General features: G+C 34.0%; 2 protein-coding genes across 4 annotated transcripts; one reads left to right on the plus strand and one right to left on the minus strand.

The window, feature by feature from the left end:
- Positions 1–3,661: 3,661 nt before the first annotated feature.
- LOC306874953 (uncharacterized protein) lies at positions 3,662–8,786 on the minus strand. The gene is made up of 6 exons (XM_079425292.1): positions 8,472–8,786; positions 6,912–7,304; positions 6,378–6,416; positions 5,835–5,951; positions 5,690–5,740; positions 3,662–4,836 (listed from the first exon to the last, which is right to left on the minus strand). The coding sequence occupies exons 1-5, from the start codon at positions 8,515–8,517 to the stop codon at positions 5,691–5,693; spliced, it is 645 nt and encodes a 214-aa protein (XP_079281418.1). The 5' UTR covers positions 8,518–8,786; the 3' UTR covers positions 3,662–4,836; position 5,690.
- On the plus strand, positions 8,380–18,537 carry LOC306874913 (uncharacterized protein). 3 transcript variants are annotated; one of them, XM_079425241.1, is made up of 8 exons: positions 8,380–8,505; positions 11,232–11,426; positions 12,319–12,481; positions 13,065–13,187; positions 14,781–15,197; positions 16,441–16,508; positions 17,884–17,927; positions 18,276–18,537. In XM_079425241.1, the coding sequence occupies exons 2-8, from the start codon at positions 11,232–11,234 to the stop codon at positions 18,331–18,333; spliced, it is 1,068 nt and encodes a 355-aa protein (XP_079281367.1). In that variant the 5' UTR covers positions 8,380–8,505; the 3' UTR covers positions 18,334–18,537. The 3 variants fall into 3 exon arrangements, with proteins under 3 accessions (XP_079281367.1, XP_079281366.1, XP_079281368.1); XM_079425240.1 differs by lacking the exon at positions 8,380–8,505 and adding an exon at positions 9,211–9,669; XM_079425242.1 differs by lacking the exons at positions 8,380–8,505; positions 16,441–16,508 and adding an exon at positions 9,252–9,669.
- The last annotated feature ends 658 nt before the right edge of the window (positions 18,538–19,195 follow it).

Below are 19,195 nucleotides of genomic sequence, written 5' to 3' on the forward strand. Positions count from 1 at the left end.
TTGTCTAAACGTCTGATGCATATGGCACACTTTTTCTGGAAACACTTCAGGAATGTCGAAGTCGTAATCAGACTGGTTGAAATAAACCGGATTTCTGGGAGACGCGAGTGTCACGTTTATTTTTGGTCCACCGGGAAACAAAGATGCTGTGGCGCCAAACCCCCTCACGAAAGAAGAAAGCCGTTGTGTTTACAAATGTGACTAAATGCTGGATTTTCAAAAGTATGTGCAATATTTAAAGTTCGTGGCACAGAATCTTTAAAATACATCCGAGAGTTTCACACAGTTTTCAGTTTTCAAACAATTTGTTATTGTGGCGACATTTCCACGCCCCGAAGTGTGACGCTAAAAACGAACTGTGATTGGTTGTATGACATGTCGGTCAAATGGCCTCATGGGCAGGCCTTGGCCAATGAAAGCGGACATCTATTCCAGACCTTCAGCATTTCACACCCAAAATGGCCAACATGGAAAAACTGGACTCAGCTTGCAGTACTGAATCTATAGAGACATATTTTATGATTTTGGGGTAAACCATTCAGAAGTTATAAACAAAAATATAATTTTTTCATATCTCCTGACCACTAGGTGGTGCTGTGTCTAAACTGTGCAGGTAGCCTCAGGTCATGGTCGTTATTACACACACCACATTTGGTCTGAATAAGTCAAAGCATTGGAGACAGCCTCACACTGATTTGGCGAGTTTTTCATCAAATTCGTTGATGATCTGTGTAAATTTTGGTTAAAATTGAACAAACCGTCTAGGACAATTTTGAAAAGTAAAAAAAAAAATAATCTTATGATGGAAAATTATGTCATAAGGTACAATCGAATTGGCATGAGCAGGAATAAGAAGGGGAAATTTTCTAGCCCATACAGTTCAAAATTTATTAGCATAAACATGAGTGGAATTTTGGACACGTGGTGGCGCTAGATAGTTTGAGACACCAAATTTGCTGTGGTTAATGTACTGTATCAGTGTGCCAAATTTCATAACTTTCCTGCAAGCGGTTTTATAAGCTGGCATAGACTCCCAGAACGAAAGAAGATAAAAATGTAGTGAATAAAATAGGTGTCATAGTACCTTTGATGCTTGGCCCCTAATTACATTACGAATACAAGTGAATGTGTACATAGTTTTTAAATAAAAATATCACAACATTATGGAAAATAGTTCAAATGTACAGAAAAACAATATTTTCTTTATTCCCATTAAATTCTATGATTATTTAATTATTGCTAGTGTAAATGCTGTGGCATGAATACTTTTATAACAAATTTCCTCATAACTCATAATTTCCAACAGTAAGTCTGTTTGATTTAAGTTTAAAATTAAAATGTGATGTAATTTAATGAGCAGCAAATATATAATGAAGTTAAATCATTAGGCATCATTTTGTTGCCAGAAAGACTGCTGATGAACAAATGCTTCACGATGCACTGCTGTGCTGCATTAAAAGTTGTCATTATTCATGTTTAAAACCAAAATACTTTTTAAAGCGGACTTTTACAGATTCAACGACCTCTTTTCATGACAAGTGGCCAACGAGTTCTCACGGTATGAAAGGGGAAAGTGGTATGTGGTGACCCATACTTGGAATTAGTGCTCTGCATTTAACCCATCCAAGTGCACACACACAGTAGTGAACACACACCCAGAGCAGTGAGCAACCAATGCTGCAGCGCCCGGGGAGCAGCTGGGGGTTCGGTGCTTTGCTCAAGGGTCTCACCTCAGTCATGGAATTGAAGGTGGAGGGAGTGCTGGTTATTCACTCCCCCCACCTACAATCCCTGCCAGACCTGAGATTCAAACCCACGACCTTCGGATTACAAGTCCAACTCTCTATCCATTAGGCCACGACGTCTGTGTCTGTGTCACTGTTATAAAAATAATAATAAAAAACACTACAACTACTGTTTCAAGTTTTCTTTAAGACTAAAATGATGGACCTTCGAATTCCTGAATTGTACTAAATTACAGGGAATTATGAGTAAAGCAAGACAAGGAATCACAGCTTTGATGTGAAATTAAACTGTTTAAAATTAAGAAACAGAGACACATAAAGGAAAATAAAGAATAAAGGGCACACATTACATAATGGTTACATTGTTCCTGGTTACATGATAGTGCTAGTAACCCAGGATGATGTGTGTTTTAAATTCCAAAGGTGGGATAGATAAGATATTGGCAATGGAGTTATGATCAGACATGATTATAGTTGAATATGTTGGACTTGTTAGCTCTGCTGAAAAATGTCTTAAACCAACATAAGCTTGTTTGCTGGTTTGTTTGATGCCTTTAAAGGAGTTTGAGCACTTATTAGCTGGTTAGTCAGGGAGACCATCTACACCAGAATAAACATGTTAAGACCATTTACTGGTGATTACGTATAAAACAAAGGCTAAAGTGCATATATTGAGCATGCAACACAATTAAATTTTCGTTTGGAGGAAAATCACTCGATCATGGTTTTGTTGTAACACTTGCAGAATGAATCTTGTCATTGTCTTGCTGAAATAAGCAGCGACCACTCTGAGAAAGACGTTGTCTTGATGGCAGCATTATGCTATATTTTTTCTCTTGCTATAGCCAGGAAATAGAATCATAACACGTTATAAAAACGTACAGTTTTTGATCATAATTGGCTGTGTTTGATGCCATTGTAAAATACTTTGTAACAAGAGATGAACCGATAATCAGTTTTACCAATATGACAAAATTGACACATTTTCCCATTATCGGATATCGGTTTTGTAATGTAATATTCACCGATATATGACACCTTCTTGTGGGCGCTTTAAGAATTGCATGCGAGACCTCCATTACAGCACTGCATCTTGAAGAGAGACGAGTCAACAATGGCATTTATAGGTAAAATAGCTTGATTTGCTTTAATTGAAATGCTTTATTTAACATGTCAGCCAATAATGCAAAAATGAGATACGTTAAATGACTGATTTGTAGTTTAAGCTTGTCGTTGAGAAATAGAGACGAAATTGAGTTATACATAAAGTCATGCCCCAAAGACGTCACTTTTACATGAGTTCAATAAAACAGACAGTTTGGTAACATTCTACTTGTCTACTTCTACATATTTATTATAACAAATATTCAAACATTATCAGTGGCAGATGATAAAACTGTAAAAATGAATAAGGTTTTTCACCATTAAGAATATTTAAAGTCTTAACAAGTGCCAGAAGAGCATTTTATGTAACTAGGCCTATGTATAATTATGTATTATGTAACTATGTGTAATGTGCATGAAGTGTATTTGCATATGAGGAAGTTCAAACTGTTGTTGGAGGAGGATTCAAAGCACATTAGAAGTTCCATTGTGGGTAAATCAGTTTGAGCTTGTCTGGTAATCTTAATAGGTCAGACTTTTCACTTAAGAAAATGATTCACGTGTGTTTTGTTCTGTTTGTGCCATCTCACTGCCTGGAAAGTTACATATTTTCTGGACATTCTTCAGTTCACATTTACATGTTGCAAATTTCAGCTGATTTTGTAAAGCAGCACGAGCCTTAATTTGTTCCTGTATATTCTCCAGGTGTGTTTGATGCTGGTTTACAATCAGTGATGGAGAAAGGTTCTGACACTTCTGTTACTAAAACTAAAACGTTTGTTACTGTGCTCTGTAACCGTAGAAGTGCTGCAAAAGTTTCATAATTTTATTTCAGATATACAAATAACTAACAAAGAATTTCTACAGGATTTTTACAACATTTAAAGTCACATTTAAACAGATTTCCAGAAAGAAAAAACTTTCCATGTCGTGAGTCACGACAGTGAATACCGCCACCTAGTGGTTCCATTACAATGAGTTTCTTTCAGAAGCTTTACTCCAGAAACATTCAACGTCCATCTGATCTGCTGAGACCATCTCACCCTCAAGAGACAACAGAAGATAAACCTCCTCCACAAACACTATATAAAGTGCTAGTATAATATGAAGAATGATTTGTTACATGCAACCACCAAAGGCTCATGTGGATGATTATTCACTGTGAATCTTCTCTGCCAGGGTTGGATGAAACAGGTTACAGCACCACACAACTGTCTAAAGCAGTAACTGACTTCCAAAGAATTCACTGCCTCTTACTGACTGAAAGAGAAGCCCTAAACCCCTCTATAAAGCTTTTTTTAGTGTCGTAAGATAAGATTTGTAATATATGTGTTGACAAATTAAGATAAATCACATCACGGGAAAATTTCAATTAAAAGAGAAGGCATCAAAATCTATCTTTTTTATATCTTAATATATAAGAAAGACTGAAGCTAGACAAACAAACTGGATCTCTGATCATCAAGAACATCGCAACCGAACATGCTGAACTAGAGATAATCTTATAATCTTACACAATACATAATTAATATAATTATATAATCTTATATTTTAATTTGTTGCCTTATCTTTTAATTGTATAGTATACATTTATTTAAAAAAAATATGGATGTATTTTATTAGAATTTAATCATTTGTAACATTTTACCTGATTTGGCTAACTTTTTGAACACTAAATATTTTGATTTTATTAAATTTGAATGCACTTTTTTCTTTTGCTACTGAATTATTTACTAATATAGTTTTTTGTATATGTTTACAATATATAATATATTACTGTTTTTCTTTATAATGAAGTATTATATTTAGTAGATTGAGTTGAAAATCAATAAACCGTGGTCATCACTTCACATCAGTGATCGAGGAAAAAAACAGCACTGGTGTCAGATGTTGCTGTTCTTGGAAAAAACGGTATTTGTGTGTGCAAAAAAAAATGCTTATCCAGATTTATTTTTTGACCAATCATGTTGATATCCTCTTTGTCCTTCTGTAAGAAAACAACAAATCATAGAAGGTAAAGAGAAAGAAAGTAACAGTGTTTACAGTAACAGAAAATCTGTCAACAACCATTTAACGGTATTTTCCATTAGGATTACTTCTCTGTAAATTTCATTCAGTCATTAGGAATATATATATAGGTCACAGTTGATTTACAGATTTACACCGCAAGGCTTAATGCACAGATCCAATCTTTTGACCATATCCAATTTGCATAATTTCTTACCTATATATAAAGTTTCCACCTCAATAAAAGAAGTTGTGTTTATGTGTGAACGCACAGCAGCAACATCTGCTTCATACTATGTCATTACGAAGTTAATGTGTCTCCCTCGCCTTGTGATGGTTTGGAATGTCCTATGGGAATCGCATTTACGTGTTTAGACGCAGGTGAGATGTCCAGATATCGGATATGTATCTGATTTAAAACCACATTTGAAAATGGCTCAGAACGGATGCAAAAAATCTGATCTTTTGTGATTTTTTTGTGTTCCCACGTTTGCAACAATATCTGATCTGTGCACATTTGAGTAAAAAAAATCTGATTTTTTTGTGCCAGTGTAAATGCAGCCTTAGTTTAACCTTAAGAGTTTTTCTGTCTCTTTATGCGGTGAGATCATATCTTTGTGTGCATTATACCATCTGTTGTCACAATCTTTGTTCATATAGAAATCTCACTGGAAGATTTACATTAATATCAAAAAAACATTTTTGGACATTATTTCTCCTACTGGCACACTGAAGAAAATTATATGTATAATTGTATAATTGGTGAAGATTTTAAGATGCCATTTGCACCATACTGTATATTTTAGGCATGCTACAGTAATTCAGTATCTTACCTCATACTGGGACATTCAACAGCTGCTCAAACTTGTTTTTCTCCATGTCTTCTGTTTAAAGAAATCACACAGACAATTAAACACTAATTTTGCTTTAAAAAGATGATGTTTTTCTGTGACTGTAATATCTGTAGGTGATACTTGCCCATTTTAGAGTGCCTGTGACGATAGTAAATCACACCAAGAACAGCTGAAGCCAGCAGCAGAACAACACCAGCACCAGCACATATTCCTGCTATAAGTCCGGAAGACAGAACTGAATCTGGAACAGATGAAGGCAGACAGGCATTAGTGTGAGTGCATCTGACTTTCTACTGCATTCGTTTGATATATTCTCTTTATACTCTTTTAGAGATCCATGTTAGAGATGTGAAAGATTAATTCCTCTGTTAAACTATAAGGATTATTGGAGATGGCTTATGAAATTTGGGTGTATAGCTGAATCATTTGATTGATTCATTTTACATATAGTGTCAGATACAAGTAAATAAAACAATGCTATAGAAAAAAATAACAATATAGTAATAATACTAACACTAAAATAAAAACTGGCACACCTGAATATAACTGATAGGGGAATATATGGGAAGCTGTCACCTTTAAGAACAATGTGTCTTTATAAATAAACTGATATATGTGGTGTAATCCATTGTAAAAAAAATAAAAAAGGAAGCGAGGCAAAGCATACCCAGTTCAGACTCTTGTTTCTTCGCCACATTGTATGATTCTTCATTGGGTTTGTCATGAGCAGACAGAGAGGCAGGAAAACACAAGGAAATAATAATGAAAAAATATATATAATTAAAATTTGTTTTATTTTTTAATTCATTAATTTTGACAATGACTATTTATTTAAAGCTGTAGATAAAGCTTTCCAAATAAGGAACAAACTCCCTGCAGTGTTTTGTTACTAATATGCATTGTGGCAAAAAATAAGTCAAAGTGATCAATTATAATAATATATTTCAAAAGGGTCTTAAAAGGAGAAATGATAAGAGTTTAAATATCATTAAAATGAATAATTAATCATTGTAAAAAGCAGTCTACTGAAAAAGACCCTAAATGTTGTTTTATATATTGAAGAAAAGAGATTGGTTTGATTGAGTTCAGAAAGTCCACATTCAATCAATAATGAGTTTAATAGAAACTGTTTGTAAAATGCAGCAGGGCGTATGATTGAATGACTCGCCACTAATGACTGAATCAACACTAAATGACTCACCACTGATGGACACACTGAATGTCTTTACGGTATCGCCGATGTTGATCATTTTTTTGATGATTTTACTGCGGTCGCACTTGCCGTTTCGGTTCAGGCTTTGGCTGGTTCCTGAGCTCTTGCTTTTGATGAAATTTGCTTCATAGAGTCCAGTGTGTTCAGGACTGATGTTTGTGATGGTCAGGGATCCAGTCTCAAAGTCTACCTCCAGCCTGTCTCTGAATATCTCACTTTCGGCATCATACAGACAACTCTTACTGGGATCTCCATTAATCTGGGCAATGAGGGTGTCGTTAAAATACCACAGCATCTTGTCACGTCCTTGCTTGGTAACATCACTATTTAGAGTGACAGTATCTCCCTCCATCACTGACACTAAGTTTGATGCAACCACAGCTGGAGACAAAAATAATAATTACTTCAGTGTGTGTGCGTGTGCATTATAAAAGGAATTCCACACCACAGCAATTTCTTGGATTATGGGAAATTTAGTAGACAGCTTCACGCCAGGTAGGCAAAATGAGGAGAAGTGTATCTAAAGGTGCGTTCATGCCATGTTGAAATTACTTTAATTTCGAGGTTTTAACATGTAAAAAGTGTTCATGTCCTCACAGAGCTGGTAATTTCGAGATGATAACACTCATGTATTATTAACACACGATGTTCTACTTGCAGCTGCTCACACCTTTGGACTATTGCACTAACAATGCCTGAACATGCAGTAGCCCCTCACTGCAGAACAAAGATCCAGGGGGCGGGGTTGGATCCACATCTAGGGGGTGGAGAATGGTAGGTTTAGGGGTGGGGATGTGTGGGTTTAGGGATCAGGGGGTGGAGATGGCTAGGTTTAGGGGTGGGGATGTGTGGGTTTAGGGATCAGGGGGTGGAGACGGGTAGGTTTAGGTATATGTAAGGTGGGAGGAGTTGGATCTAGATCCAACCACACCCCCTGGATCTTGTGTTCTGCAGTGAGGACCATCTCTGAACATGCCTAATGAATCTGAGTACAAGCTGTAGCGCTCAGAACAGAAAACTCCCATTTCACAAGTTGTACGAGTTCTACAAGGACATGAATGCTTTTTACAAGTTGGTATCTCATAATTGATGCACATTTTTTTTTTTTTTTTTTTTATATAAACTACTGTTTATTTTAAAACATTCTCAGATTTATTGATATGACACAGATAGGTCTAGGTCAAATGCAAAATTACAATGCACCTTTAGCTACATTTTGTAATGTAATTTTTAAACGAGAATGACTAAAACATAAAGAAAGATTTATACTTAAATAGAACTAAAGCCATTAGAACTGTGGCCAGCTGCAAAAATAAATAAATGAATACATAAATAAAAATGAAAAAGTTTTACAAATTAGCCATCTGTTTTTGTTTTGTTTTATTTAAGATCGAAAATCATTTTACTTCATATCCCTAAATTACACGAAATGATTCAAAACAGCGACAGGAAAAACAGAAGACAAAGGGTTAAGAGAAAGACCGAGTTAATGTGAAATGAAACCGATCGTTCAAAAAAGAAAAGGTTGAAAATTCAAGACTAACTTACCTTCAACGACAAAAACAATCAGAGTGAGCAGCAGGTATACTTCCATTGTTTTCTTCTTCAGCAAGTCAATCAAATAAATTGAATTAAGACAATTTCACTAGCCTACTTTCTAATCGTGATGCCCTTCTTTTCAACGATTAGAAAGTAGCCTAGTTGCTTTCAACTTGTTGTTGCAATTAAGTGCAAAGATAGAAAAAGACATACGTAAAGAAAAAGGAAAAGAATCAATAAAGGACATGTATTGTATGTCGGTTGCGATGTTCCTGATCACATGTTTGTGATATAACCTAGCTGATGTGTGTGCTTTTATTTCAGAAGGAGGGGTTAAAGCGTTGTAGGCTGTCAACTTATAACAATTAACAAGTACGATATCCACAATGCAATTTTGTCATAATTCTAAGTGAATATTTTGGCCTTGTTAGCCCTGCTGAAAAAACAAACAACAATAATAATAATAAAACATGTTAAACCAGCCTCAGCTTGTTTGGTGGTTTTAGCTCGTGTGCAGTCAAAGGGTCTGTTTGCTGCTTTAAAGGAGTTCAGACACTGATCAGCTTAGTCAGGGAGACCAGCCTAAACCAGTGAAGACCATTTTTTAGTGATGTTAAGAGAAAAGTGCATATATCGAGTAGCCTATGCAGCGCAATTTAAGTTTCGTATCGAGGCTTGTATCGTTTCTCAAAAAATCACGTCATCAACGGCAAAGTTTCGTTTTGTTTCGTTTCGTTTCGTTCAAAGTGACTGTGTGATGCTGCCAGTAGCCTAAAGGAGATTTTCAACATAAAGGAAGTGCTGTTTTATGGGAAGCTCGTCAAAAGAAAACCAGGAGCTCTGCGCGAAACTGTTGTAATGGACTGAATTACAATCCAATTCATGGAGTAGCCAACTTTATCCTGTGAACGCGGGTGATGCATTTACACCCGTGCTTAACTTGTCCGAAGCAACTTCTAACACATACAAGTTGCACATTTTCAATTAATGTTTTTATTTTATGTTTTTTATTATTTTATGTAAGTTGCTATGTAGCATACAACAAGTCCTCCAACCCATACGACCGTATAGGTCGTTTGCAACTTTCCTCAAATACGACCCAGTGGAGCGTTCCTGAAAATAGCGCCCCTAAAGGCAGCTGGAAACCACACACATTTCGCCTCGATGCATTGTGGATTTTCTGCTGGATAATCGAGGCTAATTAGAGGTATGTTATTAGCGAACCTTGATAATATAAACGTGAGAACAAAATAATATGTAATCAAGGCGTTTTTTTTACTTAGTTTGTGATGTTTAGCTGTAACTTATTTAATTACTTGGGAAAACGTTAAATGTCATTATGGAATATCCAATCCACAAGTAAGTTAGGCTAACGTGAAATGGAAAAGTTAGCCAGTGTGAACATCATAGTGACCTTAAGCTTTCATTTTATTAATATCCGTCGTCACAATATTTCAGATATTCGAAAAAGATCGATTATTGTTGAATAAGTAACTTATTAAGTTACCTATAATTCTGTCGTCTATTCAGAATTAATTTACGTTATGCTTCTCGTGTTAAATCTGTACGGGACGCTATTTACAAATTATTTTAACATGTTTGGCGGTCAAATAAATTGAGCAGAACACGTCAGCATTGTAAAGTTAGAATTTAGTGTGATATTAATTGGAAATTGTAAAAGTTTTGGTAAGGGACCATGTAAAAAGTCCAGACATTTTGTTAAAACGAACATGGTTTCCAGATTTCGTTCATCTGACTCGTTCTATCATGAAAACAATTAAAATATTTCACATGCAAACTACATTTAAGTTAATTCCTAATGACGTCCATTTGATGTTCTAAATTATGATTCGTATCATATTTCAGATCATGTTTTACAGAAATATCCAATTATTTTCTATAACTGTGTAATAAAGTGCAAATGCTGTCATCATAATAATTAGGCTATTATTAGTAGTAGTAATAATACACATTGATATTTTAAATAAAATGTTTGTAATAACTTATTTCAAATAAAGTAATTGTTTTTAAGAAATACAATGGAATATAAATATGGAATAGATATTTACTGTCATTGTTAAAAGTAACAAAGAAAAATTGTTTAGCAGCTCCTCGGGATTAGCAGGATAACAATAGATAGTGTAAACTTTAAAGTTTTCCTGGCTATACTAGTCCTTTTCTATTGCATTTAGGTTTAAGAGAGCCAGGGTCCCGCTATTGCTCAAGTATGTCACTAAATAATTGACACTTTAGTTTATAGAGGCTGGGTTTTTTTCTTTCTGTTCTTTAATACTGCATACAAATTTCCTGTATATTGTGGTTATATTCTAATAAAGAGACTGAGAAATAATTATATATGGTCATTAAACCACTGTAAAACAAAAAACAACATCAGTACTTAAAACTTGGTACTGTATTATGTTTGGCCACAGATTTATCAAATTGTAGTACATAAATAAACCTTTTTGTTAACAGAAGTTTGTTCAACATCATACACCAGTCGATTACATGTGTCCATGTGGGCATTCTTTTAGGATGAATGCATCTGTTATACTACATAACTCACATGTGTCATTCTCAGTAGGTATTTAATAACTCTATTGTACTGTAGCATTATACAGTTGCAGTTTTCTTTAAAAGCTTTGCAAGTTAGGTCAGTGTGGTGACAATATTTTCGGAGACTGTGACTCTCGTCAACATAGTCAGGGTGAGAAAATATTTAATATTTCTTAAATATGTTTTTTAATTATCGTTTGTTTCTTTTTTCAGATGCCTACTCTAAAGGACTGCTACATATGCAGGAAAAAAATTGGAGTAGCAAGCAAAACGTGTTTACACTGTAGTGCCAAGCAGCCATACAAGAAAAAGCTTGAGGAAAAAAAGAAACAGCTTTCCCAAGAATGGAAAGACCGTCAAAAAAAAAACAGCAGTGTGAACAAAGTATATGATGCAACCAATGTACTGGTATGTTTATCTTTCAGACCTTAATTGTAAAATATTAAGTAATTAAGTAAACAGTTTTTTACTTTTATATATGCATTTCTATATTCGTGATTAATCGCATCCAAACTAAAAGTTTTTGTTTACATAATATATGTGTGTATACTGTGTATATTTATTATGTACATATAAGTACACACACATGCATGTATAGATTTAAGAAAAAATTGTTTTGTTTATATATTAAATATGTTAATGTATAATATATGTATAATATAAAAATATAAATGTATATACATGTAAATATTTTCAATATACTTGCATGTGTGTGTGTATTTATATATACATAATTGAGGAGGATAAGAATTGACATAATTATATATACATAATTCACACACATATTATGTAAACAAAAACTTTTATTTTGGATGCGATTAATCTTTTGACAGCACTAATATATATATATTTCAACAATTCATTCTTCAGTGTGTACATTGACTGAAGCATTACATCTGTATTTTTCCGCTGACTGTGCTCAGGTCTGATAAAGAACTGCTTTGTTGTTGTGCTTATCATTAGAAAGTAAAATAAAAAATCATATAGAACAGGGGTGTCCAAACTCAGTCCTGGAGGGCCACTGTCCTGCAGAGTTTAGCTCCAACTTACCTCAACCCTAGTATGCCCATATATATATATATATATATATGTGTGTGTGTGTGTGTACATACTGTATACACTTAGATATCTATATCTAAATATACATATATGTGTGTGTTGTTATTTGATATCACAGCCCTAATATAAAAATGTTATTTATCTCTGATCGCTCAGTGAATTCAAATAGTTGTCAAGCGTGTGTCTTATTTTTTTCTCTCAATTTTATTTATTTAAATTTATAGTCTCAATTTTATTCCAGCTCCACAAATGGGAACTTTTGGAAAGGTATCCAGTCCTTTTCCTTGCCAGGAGAACCTCAAATGGTTTTTCTGCTGAGTGCTTCTGTCCATGGAAGATGGACACAGAAGATGTTCAGGATGCATTTGTCACGATAAAGAGATTGTATGAAAGTCTTCTGAATGGTAATAAACACAAATGTGCATGCTATATTTTCACATATTTCATTGTTTATTAGTGCATCCTTGATTTATTTGAGAAATAATTTGAAAAAACAGCAGTAATGTTTTACCAACAGTACATACATTTGCTAAGCAGAATTTGTTTTTGCTTTAACGTGAACAGCATGATATATATTCTTGATTTATTATTTGAAAATGTCTCATTCAATAGGACTATCATTTTAGAACACACATTGTTTTTATTTATCATGTCTCCTAGCACAAATGTTAATATGTATTTTCTTTTAATTTGAAAGTTTGTTAGTGTCTGATCCTCAGTTATAGTGCTATGGTTCCAAACCTTTGAAGCCTCTGAGGTCTTTGACCTTGAAGCCTCCTTCTTATGTAGTTCAAATTATATAAGAACTTGAGGCCTGCCATGTATTATTTTGATCATGTCAAATTGATATTATGTAAAGTACAACCCATAGGAAGACTTAACAGTAAAATAATAATAGACTCAATAATAAAACTTTATTTATTTATTTATTTTTGCTGAATTATTGTTGAATTATTATTATTATTCTCATGTTTCTTTTTTTAACAGTGGCTATTGCAGATAAAGCAGCAAGCAGCATGGGAGAGGCAACAAACGGCACACAGACAGAGACTCCACCATTAGACACAGCAGACCCGGCACCAGAGTCAACACCTCTGCTCCCCAGTAATGGTAAAATGTCTCATTCAATAGAACTGACAGCAAACAGTTTTGTGTGTAATCGTCAGTCACACACCAAATAATAGTATCTGTCCAAATGCAGACCCTAAGAGTTACATTCATAAAATACTCATTAGGCTCAAATGTTTAATCAGTGAAAACAACAACAAAATAATTAAATTAAGTTAGGATTGGATGATATGGCCAAAAAACTGCCAAGAATGCCCACAATGGGTGTCTGTACTTACAAACTTCTGAAAAATGCACTTGACAAGTCTATTAAACCTCCTCCTGTAAAACTATATACTATTTTAGAAATAAAAACAGAAAACAATAAAGAAATGTTCACCTTTTATTTGTACCAAGCCTAGGTTTGCAACCTTCAGTGAGGCAAAACAAGATATCAAAAAGAACCATCAAGGGCTTTAAGGACACAAAAACAGAATCAACCAGAAACATTATTTCAACATATGACAACTTGACAGCTTTACAATAAACCATGAGAAAACATGAGATCTGTACTCGCAACAGAACACATTATATTATCACTGTACAGTTGATTATCTTATTTATTTATAAAGAGCTCTTCATTATGTTGGTGTGTAATCTTTTCTTCTTTTTTTTTTTGATAATGTTGCAGCTGTTACCTGAATGGGATGAATTTTTAATTTTAATTCATTTACTTAAATTATGACACCATAATGTAATTATTTGTCCCATTTTTTTATCTAAATAAGTTTGCACAGCTTTACCATATGCTGCGTCCCACATCCTAACGGGCTTTCTTGAGGCTGTCGTTATTTAAACAATGACACTTAAATGCAATCATGCACGAATGAGCTAGATAAGTACACTGCAAAATCCTTATTTGTTTATTCAGTTGTGTGTGGGGTCTAATTGTATGTGATCAGCACTGCTGCTGTTGCTGTTGTATCACTCAGTGTTCTGCTCTTTCTGACAGCTGTGCCCTCAACGTCAGTCAGTGACAAATGCTGCAATGTAGCCTATATTGAAATTGTGTATAAAAATCATATCACTGTTATTGAAAAAAATTATGTCATGATATATATTTATGTCGAATTATTGTCCAGAACTATATATATGTTTACTTTTAGCATTTTTCTCATAGATTACTGTTACTTCAATTTATTCTGCTCTACTTTATGCTAGAATAAGATGAGCATAGTGTATGAACTGCAAATGTACATAGCAGTGTATACTTGGTCATTTAATTTCACATCATGTTTTGATGCTAGTTGCTGAAAGTCAAAGCCAGCCTTCACATTCTGGGCAGTAAGAGTTTACAGAAAATCATGTTTAAAATCACATACTACATTTTTTATTTTTTTTGCTTAGCTTCTAGCTGTGATTCCATCCAGATGGAGGATATCAAACATTTTTGACAATTTTAGACAGTTTTATAACATAGCTTTTTCATATATCATGCATCTTCTAAGCAATGAGGCACATGTATTTTAGTTTATTATGCCAATACAGAGTTAAAAAAGTTGCATAGTGTATTTCAGCGTTTAAAAAGATTTGTTTTAAATGTGTTGATTACAGCAGATTATTAGGTTCATATCACAATTATTATTTTTAATACAGATAAAGCAGCAAGCAGCATGGAAGAGACTCCAGCAACAAACGGCACACAGACAGAGACGCCACCATTAGACACAGCAGACCCGGCATCAGAGTCAACCCCTCTGCTCCCCCCTGATTCTGAAACTCTTTTACTTACCCCTGCATCTTCCTCCTTAACGTCTCCTATTTCTTTCACGACCTCCTTGTCTTCACATATGTCGTTATCCGTTGCTTCTCAAGTCTCCCCCCTGACTCAGCCTGTTTTCAAGGTCTCTCAACCCAGTCCTATATCTTCTTCCGTGGATTCTCCTCTGCCACCAGCCTCTACTCTTTCTGCTGCTTCTAAACTCACTCCTGTGCCCACTGAGCTAGGCAGTCCAGACTCAGTATCTTCCTCAGGAAAAAAAAGACAAATAAAGAGGAAAGCAGAACCTAGAGGTATTTATGTATTTGTGGATTTGTTTTGATATATGAATCAGAACTGTTCTTAGTTTTTGCAGTGTGAAACCGTTTTAGTCACCTGAAGGAACAGGGCCTTTCTCATTGTTTTTTAAAAGGTCTAGGTTAGAATTCTACAAAGATACATATTGTAATATGCATCTTTTATTTATTTTTTTATTTTTATTTTTTGGTTAGCAAGTTATTTAATGTTATGAGTATATACAACCCAAGTGTAGTCCTTTTTGTGAAAAAAGCACAAAAAAAAATAAAATTATATATATATATATATATACTATATTGCCAAAAGTATTGGGTCACCCCCTTCTTATGAACAGGTTTGACTGCTTTAGTAATTTCTATGAGTACAAATCTTAATGTTTAAGCATATAATGATATTCTAGGGAATTGTGTGCTTCTAATTTTATAGCAACAGTTTGGACAGGACCCTTTTCTATTCTAACATGACAGGGCCTCTGTGTATAAGACACGGTTCAGAAAGACATGATTGATTGAGTCAGTGTGGAAGAACTTGACTGGTCTGCAGGAAGACAAGTCCTGATCCCAGCTGAACTTCTCTGGTGTGACTTTAAATGCAGACCTTGAGCTAAAAACTCCAACACTGGAGTACTACACTGGCCAAACACCAGTGACTGGTACATAAGGGTGCTGTCATTTTAGACACGTCCAAAACTGTTGCAACAAAGATGAAAATACAGTTTGTAAATAAATGAATTATGTTTCCATCTTTGTTGCCACAGTTTTGGAAGTGCTTTTTCTGTTTTGCCAATATAGTGTCAATACAAGTCATTGGTGTTTGGTGATGAGTTTTTGGCTCAAGGTCTGCATATAAAGTCACACCAGAGGTGTTCAGCTGGGATCAGGACTTGTCTTTCTGCAGACCAGTCAAGTTCTCCCACACTGACTCAATCAATCATGTCTTTTTGAACCGTGTCTTATACACAGAGACACTGTCATGTTAGAATAGAAAAGGGTCCTGTCCAAACTGTTGCAATAAAATTAGAAACACACAATTCCCTAGAATATCATGAATTATCACTTTTTACATTCCATATAACTGTAACATCTATGAAAAGGGTCCTGTTCAGTTGACTTTCAATTCTCAGTTTCCTTTTAAAAATTCTCTTTATCCATGATCCATCAATGGGTAGAAGATATCTGTTCAACTTTTTCTTTTACTTATGTCTGGTACAAATTATAACCATTTTCTAATTTGTTTCAGAATGCCCCATTCATAAAGACTCCACCAGTTTCCCCTACCAAAAAGTTTTGAGGAAAAGAATCAGGGAGGTTTGTAAAAAAATAAATAAAAAATGTAGGTACTGATAAAAGTAATATTAATAAAAAGAATGAATAACAATACTAATTTGCTATTTTGTATGCTGTAATTACAATGCGTCTATGGGGAAAAAAGAAAAATAACAAATATATTACTTCATTAATGATCATATATTGATAATTAATTAATGATAATATAATGTGACCCTGGACCACAAAACCAGTCATAAGTAAATATTTCGAAATTGAGATTTATACATCATCTGAAACCTGAATAAATAATCTTCCCTTGGTGTATGGTTTGTATGCACAATGTTTGGCCGACATGCAACCTTTTTGAAAATCTGGAATCTGAGGGTGACAAAAATGAAAATAATTGAGAAAGTCACCTTTAAAGTTGTCCAAATGAACTCCTTAGCAACACATATTACTAATTTACACCATTGATTTAACTGCTGTAATGACGTTGTGGAGAGTTGATGAAAGCGAAAGTGGAAATTCAAAGCTTTACATTGATACCAAACTTGACTGGGTAATCCCCAAAGATTTGGCAGCAGTGAGCCAAGTTTGAAGGCATGTTTCAGGCCATTTTTTTCTCTGCGATTTTTGGCATCCACTTAATATCCTAATGATTTTTGACATAAAAGAAAAATTTATAATTTTGACCCATACAATGTATTGTTGGATATATTGCTACAAATATACCTGTGCTACTCATGACTGCTTTTGTGCTCCAGGGCCACATATAATAAATTAATGTTTAGGTATTCATAACATTCATGTTATCAATTTTAATGTAAGTTTTACAGCACAATTTAAGTTTTACAAATTTAAAATCTTTTCAGTAGCGGTTGTAATTTGACAAAAATAAAATCTGAAGTTCCATATTTTTCAAAATTGAATTGATAATAGAGTAATAAATGTAATTATGCTAATATTATTGCTCTGGCCTCATTGACACTATTATATGAGAACTCAACAGAGCTAGATGATGGCATCAGTGTTTTTAACAGAGATGTTGTACAAATGAGATGAACGAAATTTATATCTGAGGATTAGCAAGTGAACTGAATCTACTGAATCACTATTGAACAATGATAAAATTGACAAGCAATGCATAATAGTCCTGATACTACTGTAAAGCTGGTTTGAAAGAATCTGTTGTAAAAAGTGCAATATAAATAAAGGTGACTTGAATTAATAATTAAAGTTTCATTATGCTTCTAACGTTAGACTTAGTCCCATTGACTTTTAATTTCACTTTGTTTATTTCACCTGGATTTTATGTTATATATACCATTCAGCAGATATATGATTGTAGCTTTTTGCGTAGAAAGAGAATGTCATTCATTTCACCATGTTTCTTTCTGTTTTGTTTTTTTCTAAGGGCCATGTGGAGGTTTTGGTGCAGTGGCATCCTTGCTCTGGATGGTATGCATGTTATCTTTAGTTTAGTGCACTGTAGTTAATTGACAGAACAGAACAACAAAAAACAACATTTATATAAACTGTGCATAAACATTCAAACACTTAAATTTACATAATTACATAATACACACACAAATTACATACAAAATAAATAATGTGGGTTATGTTTTGAAACTGAGACCATCATTATTCCCTGGTATAATAAAAAATAATAAATCCATACTTGAAAACTACATCATTGCAGTGTCAAGATTTATTAGTATTTATATATAGTTGTTATTATTAGTTTAGTTTATTTGTATTTATATAGTATTTATATTGCTGTCTTTTTGCTGTCTTTCTGTCTAACAGTGGGACGAAGTGGAAAAACTCCTGGGAGCCACAAGAAAATATTCAAAGTTCATCCTGAAGATCTGTGTGGTCCAGTGTATTGTTTGTTGTTAGGTTGTATCAATGATGCTTCACAGTTGCAGAGACTGAAATCAGATTTTGTTTTTCAGTGTTATTGCACATCAGTTCAGATTTATTCCTGTGTTCTGTAACTGCTTTGTAAAGCATGTTGCCTCAGTTTTCTGTGTTTGGTGACTGTATAGATAAAATGTTTTGAAATATCTGTCAGTGGCTTTGTTCTTTTATATACACTTGATTTTTAAAAATTTTATAATTGTTAGTTTGTCATTTAAGAGCATAAATACATGCACTTTAACTGAAAGCATTTAGTGCTGAAACATTTTGATAAAGCCACGTTGTTGTTGTTATAATTGTTATTCATTATTATTATTCATTACTGTAAAGCACCTATTAGCCCAGATGTTGATGCAGATAAGAACACAAGGAAGACAGTGATGAAATAATACATGACAAAATACCAGAACAATACGTCTTGTAAAACGGTGGAGAATAGCATGGAGAAGTTATTACATTTATATAATATATACATTATGCTCTATGTACACAATAAAGTAAATGTTAGAAGCACTTAGCAGGTGCATATTTAGTTACTGCTGTAGGCCTTTGCTTAGGGGAAAAAATTATCTTTTAAATGTATTTATGCGTCAGGTTAACCACTCAAAGGAGTCTGTCATTGTAAAATATGAGTTGTGTTATTTAAGTAGAAGTACTTTTAACTGCCCATGTGGATGCACTCTTTCGGCCGGAACCGGAAAAAAATGTGACGTAATTTACCATATATGGACAAGTAAGTGTGGAGCCGCGCTCGCTGTGATTGGACTATCTTTTAAACAATATAAAACAGCGTTCTATGTTCCAAC

The sequence above is a fragment of the Barbus barbus genome, assembly GCF_936440315.1.
Source record: "Barbus barbus genome assembly, chromosome: 9".
Lineage (NCBI taxonomy): Eukaryota > Metazoa > Chordata > Actinopteri > Cypriniformes > Cyprinidae > Barbus > Barbus barbus.

Bases quoted from the DNA above. Each gene is read 5' to 3' on its own strand.
- LOC306874953 (XM_079425292.1), bottom strand. From the start codon at position 8,517: ATGGAAGTATACCTGCTGCTCACTCTGATTGTTTTTGTCGTTGAAG. The intron at 6,417-6,911 runs GTGAGTCATTTA...AACCCAATGAAG, and splicing joins ATTCAGTGTGTCCATCAGTG to AATCATACAATGTGGCGAAG. The intron at 5,741-5,834 runs GCAAGTATCACC...TTCTTTAAACAG, and splicing joins TCACAGGCACTCTAAAATGG to AAGACATGGAGAAAAACAAG.
- LOC306874913 (XM_079425241.1), top strand. From the start codon at position 11,232: ATGCCTACTCTAAAGGACTGCTACATATGCAGGAAAAAAATTGGAGTA. The intron at 11,427-12,318 runs GTATGTTTATCT...ATTTTATTCCAG, and splicing joins ATGATGCAACCAATGTACTG to CTCCACAAATGGGAACTTTT. The intron at 12,482-13,064 runs GTAATAAACACA...TTTTTTTAACAG, and splicing joins GTATGAAAGTCTTCTGAATG to TGGCTATTGCAGATAAAGCA.